At 40.7% G+C, this 21,114-nt stretch overlaps 1 protein-coding gene across 5 annotated transcripts in view; it reads left to right on the forward strand.

Moving 5' to 3' along the window:
* Positions 1-21,114, forward strand: part of MCF2L (MCF.2 cell line derived transforming sequence like) — a 104,614-nt gene that overhangs the window by 58,231 nt on the left and 25,269 nt on the right. For all 5 annotated transcript variants that reach the window (XM_059826938.1, XM_059826914.1, XM_059826919.1 and 2 more), the window contains 7 exons: positions 3,518-3,608; positions 15,718-15,837; positions 16,297-16,413; positions 16,925-17,074; positions 17,748-17,872; positions 19,628-19,742; positions 20,718-20,837. In XM_059826938.1, the coding sequence (XP_059682921.1) occupies positions 3,518-3,608; positions 15,718-15,837; positions 16,297-16,413; positions 16,925-17,074; positions 17,748-17,872; positions 19,628-19,742; positions 20,718-20,837 (838 nt within the window). The remainder of the gene's footprint in view (positions 1-3,517; positions 3,609-15,717; positions 15,838-16,296; positions 16,414-16,924; positions 17,075-17,747; positions 17,873-19,627; positions 19,743-20,717; positions 20,838-21,114) is intronic.

Genomic DNA, 21,114 nt, shown 5'->3' on the forward strand with positions numbered 1-21,114 from the left:
AGGGCCACCATTCTTCTAAGAAATACCTTGAGAAAAATCTGCCTAAATCCCAGGTCACAGATGCTCAGTAGCTGCTTAAGTCTGTTGTCAAAAAAGTCCTGCTTCATCCTGGGGCTGAGCAGGGGCTTCTCCATGGTTGCAGAATGAGCTACCCTAGAGCCAGGTCCACTACCAGGGCTGAGAGCAGGAAGACTGTCTCATGGGATGCGAGTGCTGCCCGTTGACAAGCAGGCAATGCAGGCAAGCTGCCTGACTCAACAGGCAGGACCACGGCCAAGGGAAGTGTCCACCTGAGGGAAGATACTGAAAGATTGAGTGGGACGTGGGGTAAGGGAGACTTGGGTTGGAGGATGAGGGGACTGTGATATTCGGGAAGGGGTGGGATGAGAACTGATTTGGTCATTTGTCCTGACAGTATAAAATAAAAAAAGGTAAAGTGCCAAGATTTTTGAGCTGTTCTTGGGACAAGGCAGGAAGGAATGAGAGTGGTTGAAGTGAGGAATGAGAGAGACAAATGCGGGTGGTGGTGACAAGTTTATTATAGAGAGGTGTGAGAAGCTAAGCTGATGAGCACAATGCAATTGGAGCAAGGCAGGGGGTAAAGCTTGATGAGCGGGACAGGCCGTGTCCATCAGAGCATGCTTCTGCTGAGACACAGGAGAAGCCAGAATGCTTTACTCTCAAGCAAATGCAGGGGGAGGGGAGGGGGGGAAATGAGTGTTTGGATAGAATGTAATAAATGTGGCTGAGGGAAAAAGGGACAGCTGGCACTCACTGTTAAATCAGGAGCCAAAGGAAGATTGAATACCTGCTTGTTACCAGAGCACTATTTATCCTATGCTCTAAAAGGGGGGGGGCGGGGCGGGGGGGGTTTGTCTTGCAACTGTCTTGTAACTACATATGCAGGTGTGTGTGGCAGCAAAGAGATGTCAGTAGAGCAGGGGTGCATTGGCAAACAGACCTGTTGCCAGTATTTACTCTTCTTGAATACGTGACTTTATTGTCTTCATAATGTTCTCAACTTTGTTGTACACAATGTCTTAGTTTGGTTTGTTGCTTCCTGCCTATGACTTGCTGGAGCTGGATCCCAGACTCAATAGCCAGCCCTTTGCAACAAGACACCGTTGTCAAGATAACAAATATTTTTCCCACCATGATTGGTTTAGAACAGAGCATTTAATTTTTTTTAAGCAATCTATGTTAATGGAGCGTTAACGGTTTGAAGTCAGGTGCTCAAGACTTTGTCCCTGGGTCTCTTCTAGCCAGTTGTGGGGAATCCTGGCTTTTATTTCTGAGCCTGGAAGGGGGACACATTCTAAATCATGCAACCACCTGACGTATTTGATCCCTCGGTTTGATCCAGTAGAAAAAGAAGGCTGGCTAAAGACATCTTTTGGTCTATCTTAGAGATGTGCTTTGCTTTGTCAACTCTTCCACTTAAGTAAGCCTTGTCTTTTTTTCTAGGAGAAAGATATTAAGCTCTGCTTATTGCCAGGTGTTGAGGCAGATGTGGAGCTGCCATACAGATCTTCTCCGGGATCACAGCTGAAGCCTGTCTTTCCCTGTGCTCCTGGAGAGAAATGTGATTGATGCTGTCAGAGGCTTTAATTTTATTCCTGTTATGCAGAAATGTCAAAGATGTTGCATTTAGATACTCTGGGATCTGAGATTTCACTTCCACTGAAGAAGTATGCAGAAATTTCAGGACTCCCAGGGACTTCTACTGTGCAGGGAAAATAGCTCTTTAAAAGTCTTAATACTCTTCAAAATCCACGTAAACTGCTGTGGGAACAGCTGTAGCACCTTTTTGCCTCTATTCATCCACATTTAGGCTGTGTGACCCAAGGAGTTTGTTTTGCTCCCTGATTATTGTGGAACATAGTTGCTATTAGCATTTTATTTTGCTCAGTGACTAAAGATTAAAATGGTAGGAACTTTAAATGGGGAACAGAAAGATGCTAAAATAAATCTGGATCTCTCTCCTCCTCTTGCCCTTCAAATAAAGAAAGAGAAGGAAGAGGGGAAGCTTTAGTAAATCATGGAAGTTTACTGTAGTGGGACACATATTGCCAATATAAAGCCCTGTTTGTCTGCAAGGGTTATTCAGGCTTACAAGGCAAGTACTGAGATGTTGTTTATCAGTGTTGTCTTAATCCAGAGGCGAGAGTTAGGTAACATGTGCTGAATGTGAGCAGTGAGGGGTCGTTTCTTATATTCTCGTATGTTAAAATGACTGCTTCGCATCTTTTGAAAGAAAGCAAGTGTTCCTTTGCATTTTTTATGATTATTCCTGTTTCTCCCTAAATATTTAGTCTGTGAATTTGAGCAATATTACAGTTTGTAACTTTGAAGAATAGCTTAAGATGACACATCTGGGTACCTGTGTTTTTCATTTTCCTCAACATCCTCTTATTATTATGCTACCAACATAATCTTATAAAGCAAAGCTGGTTTTTTCATGATTCGGCAATTCTGAATAAGGGATCCTGACATTCTGTTACGTTGATTTTTATATTGTCTTTTAAGGTATGATGATAACAAATTGATGCACAATATTCCTAAATGTCATACAATGCAGATAGTTGGCCTTGCAGTAAATTATTATCCTGGCTGAAAATACAGCACATATATTAGAAATGACCAAACACATGAAAAAATAACAAATCCGAGCCTGTCTGCCTTGTATTTGCCTGTCATTTCTATTTTGATTGCGATTGGCTGGCAAGGGCTGCTGCTGGCATTGCACAATTGGCTTAGATGGGGAATTACAAAACAGGAGCAGATCCCTTGATTGGGACTCCGTAGCACATGCCACTGAGCACAGGCAAAAAAGAAAGGTCACTTGTACGCAAGGGTTTGAGGGGATCTCTCTCACAGATGTTTCCATTCCAGAGAAGTGCCTCTGATCTCTTTCTCATCTATGACTTGGAGTGTTTGAATGCCATAGGGATTTTTTGTTTTGGTGTATGTAAAAATGCACCTGGGAACAAGTTTGCAACCTGGAGGCATATGAGAATTTCAGATGCGCAGAGCAATATCGTGGAATAATCAGTAAGACCTGCATTTTTAAGGAGTTTTAAGTATCAGTGAGGAGGAAGGCGATTCAAACAGAAGGTTAAAAGCAGACGCCAAAGGAAAACAACTTTGTTTTGATCCTGGAATTATATTGAAAACAGCATGAAGGAAGGATTATATCGGCACTGAAACAGTGGAGAATCAAAGGGGTTTATTTTCATCTGAAATAATCTCTGTACAAGAAATATAAAAACTACCTTTTGTGAAAAAGAACAATTCATGATTTGAATATGGTCTGGAGCTCTGTGGAACATATTTGGGACTGCTGCATTTCTGTAGTATAGTATATCTTCATCTAAACATATCAAGATTCTGCACAAAAAGGTCAAGCTACTTTTTTAAACTAGTTTTTAACTGCTTTTTTTAGTGAGAAAACCAGAGGAGTTTCATTTGTATTTTTAACTAAACTTTCTCTTTTTCTTCTTTTCTCCTCCAAACTTAGTTTACGAGATGCTGGAATTGGATTTATTCTTGTCATAGATCGCAGACAGGACAAATGGACCTCTGTGAAAGCTTCCATACTGCGGATAGCAGTGAGTACTGTTTTAAATTAACTCCTTAGAAAGATTTTCCATGTTGAACCTTCCTCTTATGAGTAGAAAAGCAGCAATGACTGTACTTCTTCAACAAAATGTTAGCTGATATATGAGACAAAAAGTATCCAGTAGTGCTTTTGTGTCCCAGCTGACTGGGACCGAGCATCATGTGTCTATGATGTGCTTTTAATGCATCTTGCAGCTCAGGACATCAGCCTGAGAAGGCACTTGAAGAGCGTGTGTGTGGATGCAAGTGTGTGCAGCATGCAGCTCTCCCAAGTGGGAGCTAATATTTGCATGGGTAACCTGTGCATCTCATAGAGAGCTTTGGGTCCACCTTTCACTATTTGAGTGAGCTTCCTCTTTAGAAAGAGTTAAGGATGAGGGTCCTGATTTAGTTTACCACTTGTGAAAGGAATTCAGGTGTAAAAGCTGATCTTGTGGTGTTCAAATTAAAGAAAAGGTTGCTTGTAAGCAAGAAAATCTTACATACCTACTATGATCAATCAACAGCACATGTGGTTACTTTCAGTCTCCTTTTTAATTAATATTTTTTAAAATATGAAAACTAAGCTTTTTAGAGGCTTTTTTTACAGAAGTAGGAAAAGACAGATTCATGTTTATCATGTTCTTAGCATACTGTTTGTTTACTTTTTAGTTTATTTTTCTTATTATCCTTGCTTGAATTGTTAGTGTTGATAATCTTTCCAGTAAGTGCTGAAAATCAGAGCTGTAAGCATCTTTTCTTTAATTTTTCATGACTGAAAATTTTAAGCTCTATAAAATAAAAGTCAAATCAAAACAGTAAATGCCATTTTTGTGTAGCACCATTTTGACCAAAGAACTGTTTGTTTATTGTAAATTAAAAGGTATTTATTTATTTAAAGGTAATGTATAATTCCCCCTATAAGACTTTTTGTAAATGAATATATGATATAATATTCCCACAATACAACCTTTTCCACAATAAGTATGTTTAGGAATGTTAACATAAAAAATATACAGAAATATTAGCAAAACTTGCTTTTGCAGCTCACTTTGAGATTTTGAGATGCAGCATTGAACAGATTCCAGTAGTGGAAACAGAGCAGCACAATTTGGGGTGGTTAAAGAAAAAGGACTATATCTCTGAGTTTTTGAATCTCTTTCAAACTCCAATGCTGTAGTTTCTGTTTAAAGACAGATAAGTATTCCACATATGACAGTCCTTTTATTTATGTAATTGAAGTGGTAGTGGGTGGGGGGCAACTACAGACATGTTGCTTATAGCCATAATATTAACATTTATGGTAACGTTCCTCCAGTGTCCGTTATTTTGCCTAGAAGCACAATATACAGGACCTGAGTATCTATTCCCCATGATATGGGAACCATCATTGTAGTGATGCTGTTGGTGCCTAAGGGTTTTGCCTGGAGAAGGGTGTTACGTGCAGCGAGCTCTGTGGGTTGCAGTGCTGTTGATGGTGGGTTATCTTTCTTTTTTCTTCTTTTCTCATTCTTCTGTGAGCTTTATTTAAAAGAGAAATCATGCTTCCTATCTGAAGTCTAATCTGTTAGAGGCCTGATCTTTTTTTAATATCTGTTTCTTTTCACTGAACTGGCTCAGTGTTGGCTTTATATTGTGTCCGTGGATGCACGTGGTAGTATTCCTCTTGGGCTTCTGCAATAGTCACATCATCCCTGAACACTTCAAAATTTTACCTTCCCATTCCAAAAAAAGATGTAGTGACAAATCCTTGTTTACAGTCTCCACCATTTCTTTACTATAATATTTGCCATAAGTGAACTCTAAACGGGTTTCTGCTGTCTCTTACTTAAAAAAAAAAAGGCAAACCAAAGCCAAGTATACAGGATACATATCTTGCGACAAAGTTGCGAGGATTTCTCTGGGTCCTGCTGATGGACAAAGATTTCTAAATGGCTCAAGGGTAACTAGAGGCCTAACTTCCACTTCTTTGGTTTTCCTAACCATTAGAAGTGTCTTTTGATGGTGATAAAGCATGTGGTGTCATTTGGGCTCTCTAGATTGAACCTTATGTTTGAAAGTCTGGTATCTCTAGCAATTTTGATTGCTTATTGCTGTGTGTGAGGATATGAGTCTCACGTTAGTTGAGGAGAGAGTTTTGGCTGTTGGCTCATTTGTACTAGGTCCTGCAGCGTCTTCCCAGCAGTCTTTCTCAATTTTTCTCTAATTGCCCCAAGGGGGTTGACTATTTCAATTTGTGATATCAGAGATGACAGCACAGGGTGCTGTGGCTGGAGCGATGCCCGACAGGAATATCCTGTCTGGAGCATCTGCCCATCACTAATATCCCGACAACTGTAGGAAGTATATTTGTAAGCACTGAGCAGCTGCTAACCAGAAACTCATAGTAATGTGTATTTTTTTAATAATTATTATTTTATGTTGTTTCCAAGACTCCTCACACACACAGAATCACAGAATCACTAAGGTTGGAAAGGACCTGTAAGATCATCAAGTCCAACCATCAACCAACACCACCATGCCCATTAAACCATGTCCCACAGTGCCTCGTCCACACGTTCCTTGAACACCTCCGGTGGTGGTGACGCCACCACCTCCCTGGGCAGCTTATTCCAGTGTCTCACCACTCTCTCAGTAAAGAAATTTTTCCTAATATCCAGTCTGAACCTCCCCTGGCGCAACTTGAGGCCATTTTCTCTAGTTCTATCACTAGTCACTTGGGAGAAGAGACCAACACCCACCTCTCTACAACCTCCTTTCAGGCAGATGCAGAGAGCGATGAGGTCTCCCCTCAGCCTCCTCTTCTCCAGACTGAACAACCCCAGCTCCCTCAGCCGCTCCCCATAAGACTTATGCTCCAGACCCCTCACCAGCTTCATCACCCTTCTCTGGACACGCTCCAGCACCTCAATGTCCTTCTTGTAGTGAGGGGCCCAAAACTGAACACAGGATTCGAGGTGCGGCCTCACCAGCGCCGAGTACAGGGGCACGATCACCTCCCTACTCCTGTTGGCCACACCATTTCTGATACAGGCCAGGATGCCGTTGGCCTTCTTGGCCACCTGGGCACACTGCTGGCTCATATTCATCCATCTGTCAATCAACACCCCCAGGTCCTTTTCCTCTGGGCAGCTTTCCAGCCACTCATCCCCAAGCCTGTGGCATTGCCTGGGGTTGTTGTGGCCAAAGTGCAGGACCCGGCACTTGGCCTTGTTGAACCTCATACAATTGGCCCGGGCCCATCGATCCAGCCTGTCCGGATCCCTCTGCAGAGCCTTCCGACCCTCAAGCAGATCAACACACCCGCCCAACTTGGTGTCATCTGCAAATTTGCTGAGGGTGCACTCTATCCCCTCATCCAGATCATCAATAAAGACATTAAACAAGACCGGTCCCAAAACCGAGCCCTGGGGGACTCCGCTTGTGACCGGCCTCCAACTGGATTTAACTCCATTCACCACAACTCTCTGGGCTTGGCTGTCCAGACAGTTTTTTACCCAGCAAAGAGTGCACCTGTCTAAGCCACGAGTTGCCAGCTTCTCCAGGAGAATGCTGTGGGAGACAGTATCGAAGGCTTTACTAAAGTCCAGGTAGACAACATCCACAGCCTTTCCCTCACCCACTGGGCGGGTCACCTGGTCATAGAAGGAGATCAGGTTGGTCAAGCAGGACCTGCCTCTCATGAACCCGTGCTGGCTGGGCCTGATCCCTTGGTTGTCCTGCACGTGCCCTGTGAGCGCCCTCAAGATGAACCTCTCCGTAATGTTTGGTTTGTATTAGTAGATGTTAGGAGTATGTTTTGAAACAAAACTGTTGAGGAAAGAATTTTTGTTTCAGGCTGAAATTAATGTGGAAAATCTTTCTATATAATAAAAAAATTCTAGGCTTCATTTTTCCTTCTTTGTTGTTAGGGATCATTTTTTTTCCTGGGACAGAAAATGAGCAATGACAAGCTGAATCTTTATTTCATGCTGATACTTTAGGGTTCCTACAGAGAGTCAAGGCTGTGAAGACAAGGTAAACCTATTTTTGCAGACGTAGTGGAAGGACAGTGGCTGCACCGTTCATGCAGGATGACTGCTGCTGAAGCACGTGCAGTGACAGCAGAACTGAAAGCAAAGACACAGGCACTGGGCTGAAAGATGGCCCCTCTTTTCCTGGCATGTGACAGAGAGATTGTGGCAAGCACATGCCCAGGCATGGAGGATTTGCTGTTGTTATACTCTACTTGACAAAACTTCAATGGGCAGGCGGCCCAGGAGGTTGTCCTTAGCCAGTGCAAGACTGCAGACTGTGTGGCTTAAGAGACACTGCAAACAAGATTATTTTTTCATTTTTCCCCTGATTTAGCTAAAGTGAAGTTATTAGCCTAGTGTGGTCAAGCATGGCACATGTTTGGAGGGTGACTCATCCTATCTGAGATAGGTGTGATGGATAACCTAGAGACACTGTTAACTATATAGAAAGCTTAACTTTTAGATGGCTGTAAGTTGGACAGAATTTATCCCTACTGTTGAGTCTCTAGGAAGAATCTGGCCTACTGGGATAGCCAGGCTGAGAGGTGGAGTTCTGGTAGAGATGCCAAAAGCCAAGCTTTATGTTAAGTGTGAAGTCTTGGTAGTAAATTGTCGTCTTCCTAGAGAGGCCGTAGAAAACTGAAAGGTATTACAAGAAAAATATCGAAGTTAGCTGTTGCAAATTGTTCACTCTTAATACATTGTTGTTTGAAGATACAAAAATTCTTAGGTTTTTGCCCTCTCAGCTGAGATTCTTCTAAATTTGTATTATAATGTCCTGTTTTCAGTTAAACACAGTATGCAGAGACACACCAGACCTTGCTGAACTTTTTAGCTTCTGTGGCTGAGCAAGTGGGTAGGCTCATGGAAATAAGGCATGGTTCCTGAATGAGGGTGCCAGGAGGAGCAATCACATAGCTTGGTAAAATGGCTCCATGTTGTCCCAACTGAAGTCAGGTGACTGACAAACACCAGACAAATTGATCCCCTTTTCCTTTCCATGCAGTCAAAAATGAGTTGGGTTTTTTTACTCTTTTTATTGTTACCATAGCCAAAAAAACACTATTCAATCCACAGTTGTAGGAGCAAGGCACATTAGTAAGCAGTGTGTTCTGGGGTTTCACACTGCTCTGTTCATGTTTCCAGTGTCTTTTCTTAAAAAAATGAAGCCTATGTCATTACCTTGTCTTTGTCTCTGTTGTCCTGTCATCATTGTTTTCCTCCATCTTGAGGGAATGGTTGAAGTGTGAACTCAGCCTTTTAGAAAAAAAAAACCCAAACTGCATTCAACATCATGAAAAGTTTCACTCATAGCCATCCATCAACCTCATAGTGAAAGGCCAGAGAAAATAAACGTCCTTAAACTTGGTGCTTAGGGAATAACATATGTGTGGGCAACTGCTCTTGAGGAAGCAGTTGGTATGGAGGTCACTCAAGTAGTAGTGAGAAAAGTTTATCCAGGTACAAAATTTTGCAGCCCTTTCTAAATGCGACAAGAGTTGGGTTTTATCCAACCTCCTGGGGAAGTTTGCTTCGTGATTTGCCACCTTTGATTAAGGATGCAGGTTTCGTGCCTTCTGTTTTGGACTGCATTGTCCAGGGCACTGTTTTTCTTAGCTCTTCATAAATCAAAATGCAGTCTTCACTGTAACAGAGGTTTAGCCCATTAACTTCTTTGAAGATTAGGGCCAAGACCTTTAGCTGGCAGGAGGAGACCAAAAGCCAACGGAGAGACTGGAGTGCTAATACCAGCCTAAACCTTGCAGGAGCCAGGCAGTCCCATTTTTGTGCCATCTGGAGTCTTATCGCTGGTTTTGCATCCAAGGTGAGGAACAGTGAACTACAGTAATCTGACCTTGAGTTCTCTGACCTTGTTTGTAGAGAGACGTTGAGTTTCTTAGTGACTTGTTGATGGAGAAAGGATGCGTTTAGTAACTGATGCTCCATGAAAGGCACTATTTTATGTGATGGATAGGTATTTCCCGCTAGCCCCGTTTCTAGCTAGCTCTTTGTGTCATGTCCTGAAAACTGTAATGACACACAACAATTTGTATGGGTTAAGATTGAAAAAACAGCTCTTTTTTGAGCCCCTAGTCATGTTTCTCATTTTTGCTTGGATCCAAAACAATTCCAAGAACTTGACAGTATGATGAAGCTGGAACAGTATTTGTATTTATTTTGTAGCTATCATTATGAATGATTCCAGTAAATGATAAACTAAAAAGGTGATTTTGAGATGCTGAATGGTTTTGTCTTATTGCTTTGGAAGTTTTGAGAATATTACTTGTGCAGGTACTTTCACAGTTATCCTTGTATAGCCAGCCATTTTTCCTTTTTAGTACATTTTTTTTAATGCATAAAAGGAGAAGTGAATCACTTATTTAAACTCTGAAAACAGGTTCATAACATCACAAGCATTAAATCCAGATCTAATGCAAAACAGCTCAATGTTTTTAAAACTAGATTTCAAACTGCTCCTTTTATGAATTGATTTAATTCAAGATTCTTTCTTGACAAAAAGCCTGTGTAAGAGACTTCATTCTAGCCAGGAATAAACAGTCTTGCAAAAAAAAAAAAAGTACTTATTAGCTCCTTTATATACAGAGGTATTTTGGAAAGAAGGGCCCTGTGGCTTATGGCATGCTAGAAGAGTGTAGAAGAGAAAACACCACCACAGAGTTTGGTAATGTGGGTATATTGAAGCTCTTCATAAAATGAAAAATAGTTTTGTTCCAAGTATTTTAAGACAGAACTACTAAACTGAGTCAAGTGTTAGCTCTTTGATGGCTCGCATGGTTCAGATATTTCTGAAAGCTGGCTGTTTACTTGGGAAGCAGAAGAAAAGGGATTGTAGGTTCACTGTTTATCAGAACAGCTTTCCTTTGCTATGTAGGAGTATAAAAGACTTCTGAGTACCGGGGCAGCTGAGTGAATTGCTCTGTGGGATTGAACAGCAGACTGCGACTTTATTTTAAGTGCATCTCTGTCTGAAAGGTATACATATTTATCTACATAATTCCTTTGTAAACTAAACAAGCCCTAGGAGGAAACCTGAGATATGAAAAGTCAACGGTGTTGGTTTTCTTTTCCAAAAGCTCAACTTCTGGTATTCACTGCTGAAAGCTGTAGTGACTGGCTCCTGGTTGTAGACCCGGGCCACTGCTCTGCTCCTGTGCTGCCTCTTCCGGGGAGTGGCAGCCTGGCGGCACTGCATCCTGTCTCAATGAATATTGTGACTGTTGTAAAGTACGCCATTTAATGAGACTTATTCCTCCTTTGAAAATGCCATCTGCCCAATAGCCTATAGCACATATGCGCTGTTGACAATTGCTGTCAGGCGGGAGTGTGTGGGACTGCTGCTCTGCCTGACTGGTGCAGGTAAAACTGTTGAATGGCTTAAATAGCTCCCTGTTGGCACCAACAAAGCAAGACCACGTTACACAATGGAAACTGAAGATAGGAAGAATCTCAGTACCTGTCTTTGGGTAAACACTGTCCTTCCTCCCCTGCAAATAATCTGTTACTACCCCTTAGCAAGCACCAGGCAGGGGTTGTTTCCTGCTCAGCTTTTGTGATTCCTTACCAGGCATTCAGCATCGTGTCATCTTCATTCATGAGATGGCCTGCATCTCCTTACTTCCCCTTATTAGCAGCTGCTTAACTTCAGGGTTAGTACTGGTGCTACAGACAGCCTCTCTGTCATTAATATTCTGTGAAGGAGAGTGATAATTAAGATTATACACAACTAACAATTTTACATTTTGTTCAAAACCCAGCTGGGTTCAGTATCTGTAAGTTCCCCTTTCCAGAGGCCTGGAGTATGCAGTGGAAGGCTCCCCATCCATGAGAAGTGGATGCCTGAAAGCAGGCAGGTCAACCTGCTCCTTCGTGTTTATCAACTGGTTTCCTGGAGGACTTAAGGTAGCCTCTGTTTTGTCCAGCCAGCAAAAGTTCTTTCAATGTTCCAGGTTTGGGCTACTCATAGGGCAGCAAAGATCTCACTGTATTGGAAAGCTTTGATTTAAGGGCTGTGCTGTGCTGTATATAAATTCTTGGTTTGGTCAGATTTATTTTAAAGCTGAAAACTACAGGCACGTCTACATCTTTTTCTGTATCTTTGGAATTGGCACTAGCCTGACTGGATGGGGAAGTGAAGGAGATAAGCAAATAGCAAACTAATCCCATGAGTGTCATGAAGTATCAAACAAGTGCCAGTGATGATGCAAGTGAGATGAAGGAATATATGGGTTGGGCTAGGATAGTACAGGGGCTACCTTAATTTTCATAGAGGATACCAGAAATATAGACAGTGTTTTTTTTTTCCTACTGGTCTTTTTTGCATAGGCATTAAATGAGTTGAAGTACAATATTTGCGACAAGATGTTGGGGGAGCAGGTAATGTTAATCAATCTAGTAAAGAAAGGCACTTTTGGAAAAAACAGTATTCAAGCACACAAACCCTTCTTCAAGTGACAATGTTGTTCAGTGACTTCACTAAAACAGTCCTTAAAGGCACTTCACCTTATGACACTATTAAATGTACATGAATATTTTTGTGCTTAACACTTGACACAGCATTGTTGAGAAGTCATTGTTTGGTCTGCCTGCTTAGCATGCAGTGGCTTCAAACAAATATGCTGCTGGGCTGGAATGGAGACTGTTGTTGTTCTATCTTGTTCAGGGTGAAGTTGACTGGTTGACAAAGTTCAAACACATTTAAGGAGTCTCTCTTGCACCATATTGTTGTCTCTGCAATTCACCACAGCTTTAGAAAGAAAAAAAACGTTAGGAAAATAGTAATATTTGGACAGTGAAGGTACAAGAACAGATAAACTGGAATAGCTGGCACTGGTCCAGCATTGTTTACTGTAGCAATCCTCCCTTTTTTGTTGTTGTTTCACAAAGATCAATCTGCAGATTTGACTCCTAGCCAGGACAAGCAGAGGAGGCATCATTTTTTGAGACTGGGTTGTGCCGTTGTGCCGTTGTGCTGTCATCGAGTCCAACTCCCTGCTCTTTGCACGACTACCTAAAACTAAACCATATGACTAAAAGCATCGTCCAGATGCTCCTTGAACTCTGACAGGCTTGGTGCCATGACCGCTGTGCTGGGGAGCCTGTTCCAGTGACCGACAACCATCTCAATGAAGAACCTTTTCCTAATATCCAATCTGAACTTCCCCCGACACAGCTTCATTCCATTTCCTCGTGTCCTATTGCTGGTCACCAGAGAGAGGAGATCAGCACCTCCCCCTCTCCTGCCACCCTTGAGGAAGTTGTAGACTGCGATGAGGTCATCCCTCAGCCTTCTCTTCTCCAAGATGAACTAACCAAGTGACCTCAGCCACTCCTCATAAGTCTTGCTCTCCTCGGGACACACTTCAATAGTTTGATGTCCTTCTTATATTGAGGCGCGCAAAACTGCACACAGTGCTTGAGGTGGGACTGCACCAGTGCACCCTGTCCAAACACATCTTGAAAGCCTTCAGCAATGGGCACTCTACCCCAACCCTGGGGAAGGTTGCTGTGAGTGATTGTTCTCACTGTAAAATGATTTCTTTCTTATATTGAGATGAAACTTCTCCTGATACAAGTTGTACCCATTGCCCTTTGTCTTCTCTGTGTGGCTCCCTGTGAAGAGAGAGCCTCTGTCCTCTTTGTAGCCAGCCTTTAAGTGATGGCTGGAATACTGTGGTGAGGTCTCCCCTGAGCCTTCTCTTCTCCAGGAAGAAGAGACCTAACTCTTTCAGTCTTTCCTCGTAGGGCAGGTTCTCCAGCCCACTGATCATCTTCATGGCCCTCCTTTGTATCCTTTCCAGTCTGTCTGCATCTTTCTTGAATTGTGAGGACTAGAACAGGACACAGTACTCCAGGTGCAGCCGGACAAGTGCTGAGTAGAGTGGGATGGTCATGTCTCTATCTCTGTTAGTCATGCCCCCGTGGATGCAGCCCCAGATGCGATTTGCCCTAGTCCCTGCAGTGACCCACTGCTGACTTATGTTCAGCTTGTTGTCCACCTGGACCCCCAGGTCCCTTTCAGTGTATTTTGTCTAAAATTCTGGAGTAAAAGTCTAGACTACAGTCACAAAGTGTAAAAGTGAGAATTTAAAGTTAGAATGAAGAAATTGATTACTCATACATGTAACTTAAAATTTACTTTTACTGTTTGGTGTCTTTTATGCATCTTAATTTCATGCCATTGTGTGTTTCTAATGTACCTACTCAACTTGAAGCTAAGAAGATAGCCATTTCCCAGTATTCTGAGTAAGGCTAAATGGGTTACAAACATGCACTGCCAAAGACAGCATGTCTGGATGTCATGTGCTGGGGTGGATAGCTCACATGAAGATCCATTATTTTTTCAAAGTGTGTTGTTCAAAAGATACTTCTTGGAGCTTTTTCTTCTGAAATGTTGGCATTGCCATTGAATAAACTTCACGTTTTGGAAGTTAATTTTCACCTTCAACAGCTCTGTCAGAGTCTGCACACTGTTGCTACAGGCACAAAATAAATTGACACATGTCTATATAAATAGATTACATAGCTATCATTCTAAAAATATTATTCAGGAGATTTAATAAAAAAGTTATTCTGTCTATTCTTGCAATGTTTCTTAGTATGAGTTAGATAATTTTCTTAAATAAACTTGTGGTTGAATACTTCAGAAAAAATGGTTAAAGATCATCTTTTCTTTACTTTTTCTTCTGAATACAGTAAGGAATTTTCTACAAAAAGTCTTTCCTGTGCTTGGTAGCTGTGGGTTAGTAAGTCCACAGGGTATACTACTTTTAATAAATATAGAAAGATTGTTTAGAGTGCAAGGATGAGGAGCTAGTGTGGGCACGCAGAATTGCTTGGCTTCTGTTCCCAGCCATTGGGCAGACTCTTTAGGACTGAACCACCGTGCTTTCTAGAAAATTCAGATGTCACTGAAGTGGAGGCAGGTTGTGAAGCTCAAGTCTTTTAAGGTTCCTCAATCAATTGGAGATCTCAGTTGTACACTGAATATCTGGGGAACCACAATGAATCTGTGAAGTCTTCCAGAAAAGTTTTAAACTACTTTTCTCCTTAAAAGTTTATCATTTCCGATGCTAAATACCTGCAACCCTTGGAAACCTCAAAATTAGTATTAAACTATTCTCCAACCTTCCAGATACTGACAATTTCACTAGGCATGGAAATGGAGCATAGCATAACAGCTCCTTCAGTCAGCGTTTGTTTTTTGGTTGGCTTTTTTTTTGGTAGTAATTCAATTTGCTAGAAATGTGACATAATTTCCAACAGCATAATGAAGAAAATTGCGTACTTAAGCATTATAATGATCATTTCTTTAGTGAGCTTCACGGCCTCCCTACAGTGGAAATACTGAATAGGGGAGAAGACTTGCATGATTCCAAAATGGCTAAATGCCACATATGCAAACCTCTGCCATGGCAGAGTTTGATTTTTAGTAATTTAATGCTATTTCTTTGCTTTCCTTCTCCTCTCTTCTGTTTTCCCCCTATCACTTGTAGAACTGGGAAAGATCCATCAGAGTAGTAGTTGGAAGATGATGAGAAAAAACACAGCTGAGAATTATTATGTTTGATTTTTATTTTTGTCTGCAAAATTAAAGCTTATTTCTAAGCTACTGCTTGAGAAATTCAGTCTCGGTGGCAATAGTTTGTGTAGGCAACTGGCAAGGTAGTATATGCGCAAATTAGAAATGTGTTGTTACGTGTTCAGATAGTAATGGAGGTTTCTCTTGGCACCCTCTGTTAAAGGGAAGATAAGGTAACCATGAAAGTACAGCTGTTGAAAAAGTACTAAGCCACCACTGTTTGTTCGTTAGCCTCCTTGGCTAGGATGTAATCTTAGCTGAAGAGCAGTACAAGCCAGTCCTGAAAAATTTGATTCCAGGAGAATAAATTCCTGTTCCCAAAGATGAGTAAATGTCTCTTTGAATGAAGTTCTCTGTGCAAGCCTTGCTAGGTTTATAACTGGTCTCCCCATTACAGGAGGCCTTTGATATGGTTAGTTTTTGGTTTAACAGGGGCTTCTCCTTGCTCAAAAAATGTTTTCTGGAGCTGAGACACAGAAGATAACTGGCTAAATTGTTTTGTAGGCATCTTTCCCGGGAAACCTGCAACTAGTCCTTGTTCTGCGCCCAACAGGATTTTTTCATCGAGCTCTCTCAGACATTGCTTTCAAGTTCAACAAAGATGAGTTTAAAATGAAAGTACCTGTAAGTAATCCTTTGTTTCATTTTATTATCAGGGATCTGCTAAAGTACTTAACCCAGCCAGCGAGGACCAAAAAAACCCACCAAACGCAACAAAAAAAATGCTTAAAGGTAGTTCCTGAATCTTGAATTAAATGTTCCTCTTAGAAAATAGCCATGTATGGTTTATCAAGATAAAAAACCCCGATGGAGTCACTTATCTTGTATAATTCATAAGCTTTATTTTAATATGGACTGTTAAGCATGGTGCTTATGCTTATTTACTGTTACTTAAATTTACATCATCTTCAACTGAAACAACTGTTAAGTTTGTTTACTCTATACCCAAAGGAAATAGTTCCGTCACTTGCTTCTGTATTAAACTGAAATTTCTCTATCAGAGGCTGCAAGATGGGGCTCAGAATCCTTAATAAGGGACTTCTCGCCACTGTTTGCATTCACTTTTTTAAATTGCTGCTGCAGATCATAATGCTGGGCTCAGTATCAGAACTACAGGGTTACATTGATAAAACACAATTAACAGAAGATCTTGGTGGCACCCTGGATTACTGCCATAACAGATGGCTGTCCCGTCGCACTGTAAGTCTAAGTTTTGGTTTTAACTTTTCAGCTTAACGAACCCTTCTGTTTTAGACCCTGTCATTTATAAAACAAATTCCAAGTGATGCAAGTTGACTTGCTCGGAGTGAGAAGATGTTCCCAATGGTACTTAGTCATTTTAGGGAAAAAAAATATGAGTAATAATTTGGGAGTGGTTTTCTGAACACTTGGAGCAAAGGAACTACAGTGTATTATTGTGTTGAGGTTTATTGTTTTTGCTACGAGAAAGAAAAAGCTCGAGTTGTAGAATAACTCCAGGTTATAAAAATATGAGGAAGATATACCTGATATGAGCCTAGGAAAAACATACAATTAAGGAATTAATGGTGACGGTATCTGTTGCTTGCAAAATTATACTTTGACCATTTTTCAGTCTCGTAATTCATCTGCTCGGGTTTGTTTTGAGAGTTATATTTTTGCGTGTATGTGTCTGTTTGTACGTATGCATGTGATGAGCATGAAACATAATTAATGGTTTTTATTCCAAAAGGCTATAGAAGGTTTCGCCCAAAAGGTTAAGCAAACAGCTCAGATTCTTCAGTCCTTTGGGACTGAGTTGGCTGAAACAGAACTACCAAATGATGTGCAATCAACCAGCTCCCTTCTTGCGACACACACAGAAAAGAAGGACAAAATGAAGGTATGTAATTTTTTTAAAGATGCTGTCTTTTAGTTAAACTGTGTTTTAATTTATAGCTAATAATGTTAATAGAAAATCTGGAGGATGTTAACAGACAATAATAATGCGAAACATTGAAATCTTATTGAACTTGTTTTGCTCGGTTTGATGTGAAAAATCCTTTTTGCATTCAAAAATAACAATTTTTGAGGCTAAGTTTACTAATGTCCAAATGTATAATGATTTGTATGTGGAAACAGAAATTCCTTTGTAAGTAGTTGTGTGTTTAATTTGTAGTTTTGTTTGCAACAAGAAATTTGATTATGTTTGCATGCATATAAATATATATGACCTTTTGAAGAATGGACAAATGTTCTCTCAAATCAGCTTAAATGAAAGCTGTTTGAGGGTTTCAAAACTATACATGTAAAACTTTTGAGATATTTGTAGCCTAAGAATAGCCTAAGGCTATCTATCATGAAAATTCAACTCAGTTACACTGGGGTCTTAAGATACTAAATGTAGAAAAAAATGACATTTAGCATTTACTGTTGTCAAACACTGCTTTTAATCAACTGTGCTTGCTCTATTGCTATTAAAATCCTTTTTCCAGTTTGGTGCCTAATGAAGTCTGCTGAAAAAAAAAACAACAACGCGCAACTACAGTGTGTGGGGTTTTTGTTTTGTTTTGTAGGAGGATATCAGGTTAGCAGTAGAACAGGGAGACGATATCCTTGGAAGTATTACAAAACCAGTTACTGAGAATCCTGAATACAAACTGAATCAAGATCAGCTAGACAATCAAACAACGGTAGAAAGGTGAGAGGAGCAAAATACTGAACGTGCTGCTTTTCTGGGATTTTTGACGACTCCCCAGCTCTTTTACTTAATTCCATCTGCATGCTTAGCAAATAAGCAAACATTACAATGTGAGCATATAAAAGGTACTTTCAGAAACGACTCCTCTGTTGTCATATCTGTCCTGAGCAAAGTAATCCCCTGATGTTCATTACCAAGTCACCTGGACATAAGGAAATATGGGATGCAGTTTGATTTCCAGTACCAGCAAAGTAACACTGTTGTTTTCCCTTTTTGTCAGATTTGGACTATATAGTTGAGCAGGCTTTCCTTATTTTAAAGAATATCGATGCTTAGTTTAGAAACTGAAGTGCAATCCAAGGAAATTTCGCTGCTGTAGGGAAAGCAGGCACAGAAGGCAGAAGTGATGTATCCCTTCTTTTCAGTAGATTTGTCCATTTTTAAGTCCTTTTGAATTGGAGGTTTCTTTTTCTTTAAACCTGCCTGAAGGAGCTTCTAACATTGCTGATATCATTGTTGTTAGTAGCCTTTAAAGGGCTACTAGGGAGTACACAGCTCTTGAAGTATCTATGCACAAGCTTCCTATACGCTTCCTTTGGGCATATAAGTTGTTGTTTTCCTTTGCTCCCCACCCACCCCCCCTTAAATTACTGCCAGTTTTGGAGACATTATATCACCATAGCACAGATGTAAATTTACACAAAGCTATGAAAGCATAGCTCATTTCCCCCAGGCAGTATTCTGCATTCTTTTTTTGTCTGTCATTCCATGTTTCTGTTACACTTGGGCTGACTTTTCTTTCCAAATAACTGTCCATTCCAATCCACAAAGCTTGGCAGAAGTCACTTTTTTTGGTCATTGTTTCTATCAGCTATCTGAAGGACAATCGGGGTGGTGGTTGCTAATTTATCCAAATGTTCCCACTCAATACAATATCTGAGGGAAGTTGGAACAAACTCTTGAGTTTGTCTGTCCCCGCCTTTTTTCTAATCAGTTTTAACTTGTAAATTCAGGGTTCATTTCTGTGCTATTAAAGACAAAAATTCATTAAAATTCTGATGTATGACCTTCCCTGGACGTAGCATAAGTACAGCAAAGCACACTGTAAAGATAAGTCCATAGGATACCATACTGTCAAATGCAATATTGGAAGATAAGTTGAAAAGTAGAAGTCTTAAGGCATTGGCCAAAATTATAATTGAAGAAGATTCTTTTCATCGCAGTACTGCTGTACACTTGCCTGTGGTATTTAAGTAGTAACTGTGCTCAGAAGAGGAGGAGCAATGACCTTCAGATTTATTATGAGCCTTGCTCCAAGGAATGAAATGTAAGGACAGCTGGCTGGTCACAGCAGTACGAATTTTTGCTTTCATTTTTTCTTATTGCCCAAGGCTTGGGTTCCTCTGGGTCCTAGCCCACACACATTTGCATGTTTTATTTATGTTTGCTAGCCCCAAGTCGCCATGTTCCCAGGCCAGAACTGAGAAGTAGTATGTGCAGCAGCTAGCTTCAAATCAGCACTTGCCAATTTTTCAGAACTTAATGTTTGTGTTGGGTTTCAGTTTTACATCAGTGTTATTCTAGGAAACAATTCTGTGCAATACTCAAAAAAGTTTCCTGTATCCAGTTTGTTTTTTCTGGAAAATATTGCTTTGGGGAGGCTTTTTGTTTACTGTGGAAGATTGTATTGTCCCTTGAAGGCTGCACCCATCATTCTTACAGTATTTCTCTCTTTTTTTTTTTTTTTTTTTAAAGGCTTCTGGCTCAATTACATGAAACGGAGACTGCCTTTGATGAATTTTGGATTAAGCATCAGCAAAAACTTGAGCAGTGTCTGCACCTTCGGAATTTTGAACAGAATTTTAGAGAGGTGAGAACTTCTTGGTGGCAGTCAATATTTGGTAATATAAAAATGATTCAGAAGAAAATACTTCCCCCTCTTGTTTTTGCAGCTCTTGTGTGTGCTTGAAAGCTTTCTCCAACCTTTTTCTTGTACATGTCCTTACTTGACATCCTGCTATCTTTACTACCTTGAGTTCTTGCCTATAGAGACATAATAGCTTCTCTTCTGCAGTCTTATGATTTTTTTTTTTTTCCACAGGCTAAGCAGTGTATAAGCATTCAAAAATTCCTTTGAAATCTGTTCTCCACCACAGAAGCATAATATGCTGGCTGCAAACCTTTAATCTTGCCAATAGGCCCTTTTATGGAACCAAGACTTACCTAAACCTTCTGGCTGAAATTTTATAAAACAGTCTCCAACACTGTGGGTGGGAAGTTGCAACCACAATGTTAGAAGCTGGGTGGAGGCTGAACTAAAATTTTTACAGCCAGTTTCTGATCTCATGTTAGTTTAACTCATATGCTTGATGGCATCTACAGTCACTTTACACTAGTATAGCTGATCTCAGAGCACAGCCCCTGTATCTCCATGGGAGCAGTGCTCAGAAACCCTCTTACAAGTGTGTGTGTCTGTCTGTTTGTATGTCTGTCTCTCAACCGATTATTAGGGTGAGAACCTCTCCCTCATGTATGTTAATGTCACTTTGCATTATTGGCATCTGGTTAAAAGCAAGATCATAAATGTTTGCTGAGCATTAGTTTTCCTGCTTTTTTTTTTTTAGTACCAGGAAACAGGATTTATTTCACTGCCTTTTCTTTGTGTTTGTTTTCATTTTGAATTGGGGGTAAAGGTAAGCTGACAAAAAAGTGATTTGTCTCTGTGCCCCAGTAACCTCATAATGTGAGTCACCTGACTGGAAATAGTGGCTATCAGCTATTTAACTGATGGGTCTCCAGAGGGGTGGAATCATCTCTATTGATACATAGCTGTGTCTCATTTCAGGTCAAAGCAGCTTTGAATATTGTGTCCGAGAGACTGTCTGCTTTCACAGATGTGGGAAAGAGCTGTTCTCATGTGGAGCACATTTTGAAAGATCTTGCCAACTTTGAAGAAAAATCATGTGTAAGAACTCTGCAACTCTCCTCAATTTCTAATATGACAATGTGTGTGGAGGGGAACAGTATTTGGTTATTGAGTATATCTTATGAGCAGATCTTAAGCTGACAACAGGGCAGAATCAGTGTCTGAAGTAATGTGCAGAAGCAATTTGGAATAAAGTCTTTAACCACTGGAGAGGCCCAGTTCTCAGGCATCCCTCGATAAAGAGCAGAGTGACCAGTCACAAAAGTCGGTGTGATCAGTTCGTGGAAGAATTGCATGAAGTGTCTACATAGCCAAG

This window comes from Gavia stellata, chromosome 1 (assembly GCF_030936135.1).
Source record: "Gavia stellata isolate bGavSte3 chromosome 1, bGavSte3.hap2, whole genome shotgun sequence".
Lineage (NCBI taxonomy): Eukaryota > Metazoa > Chordata > Aves > Gaviiformes > Gaviidae > Gavia > Gavia stellata.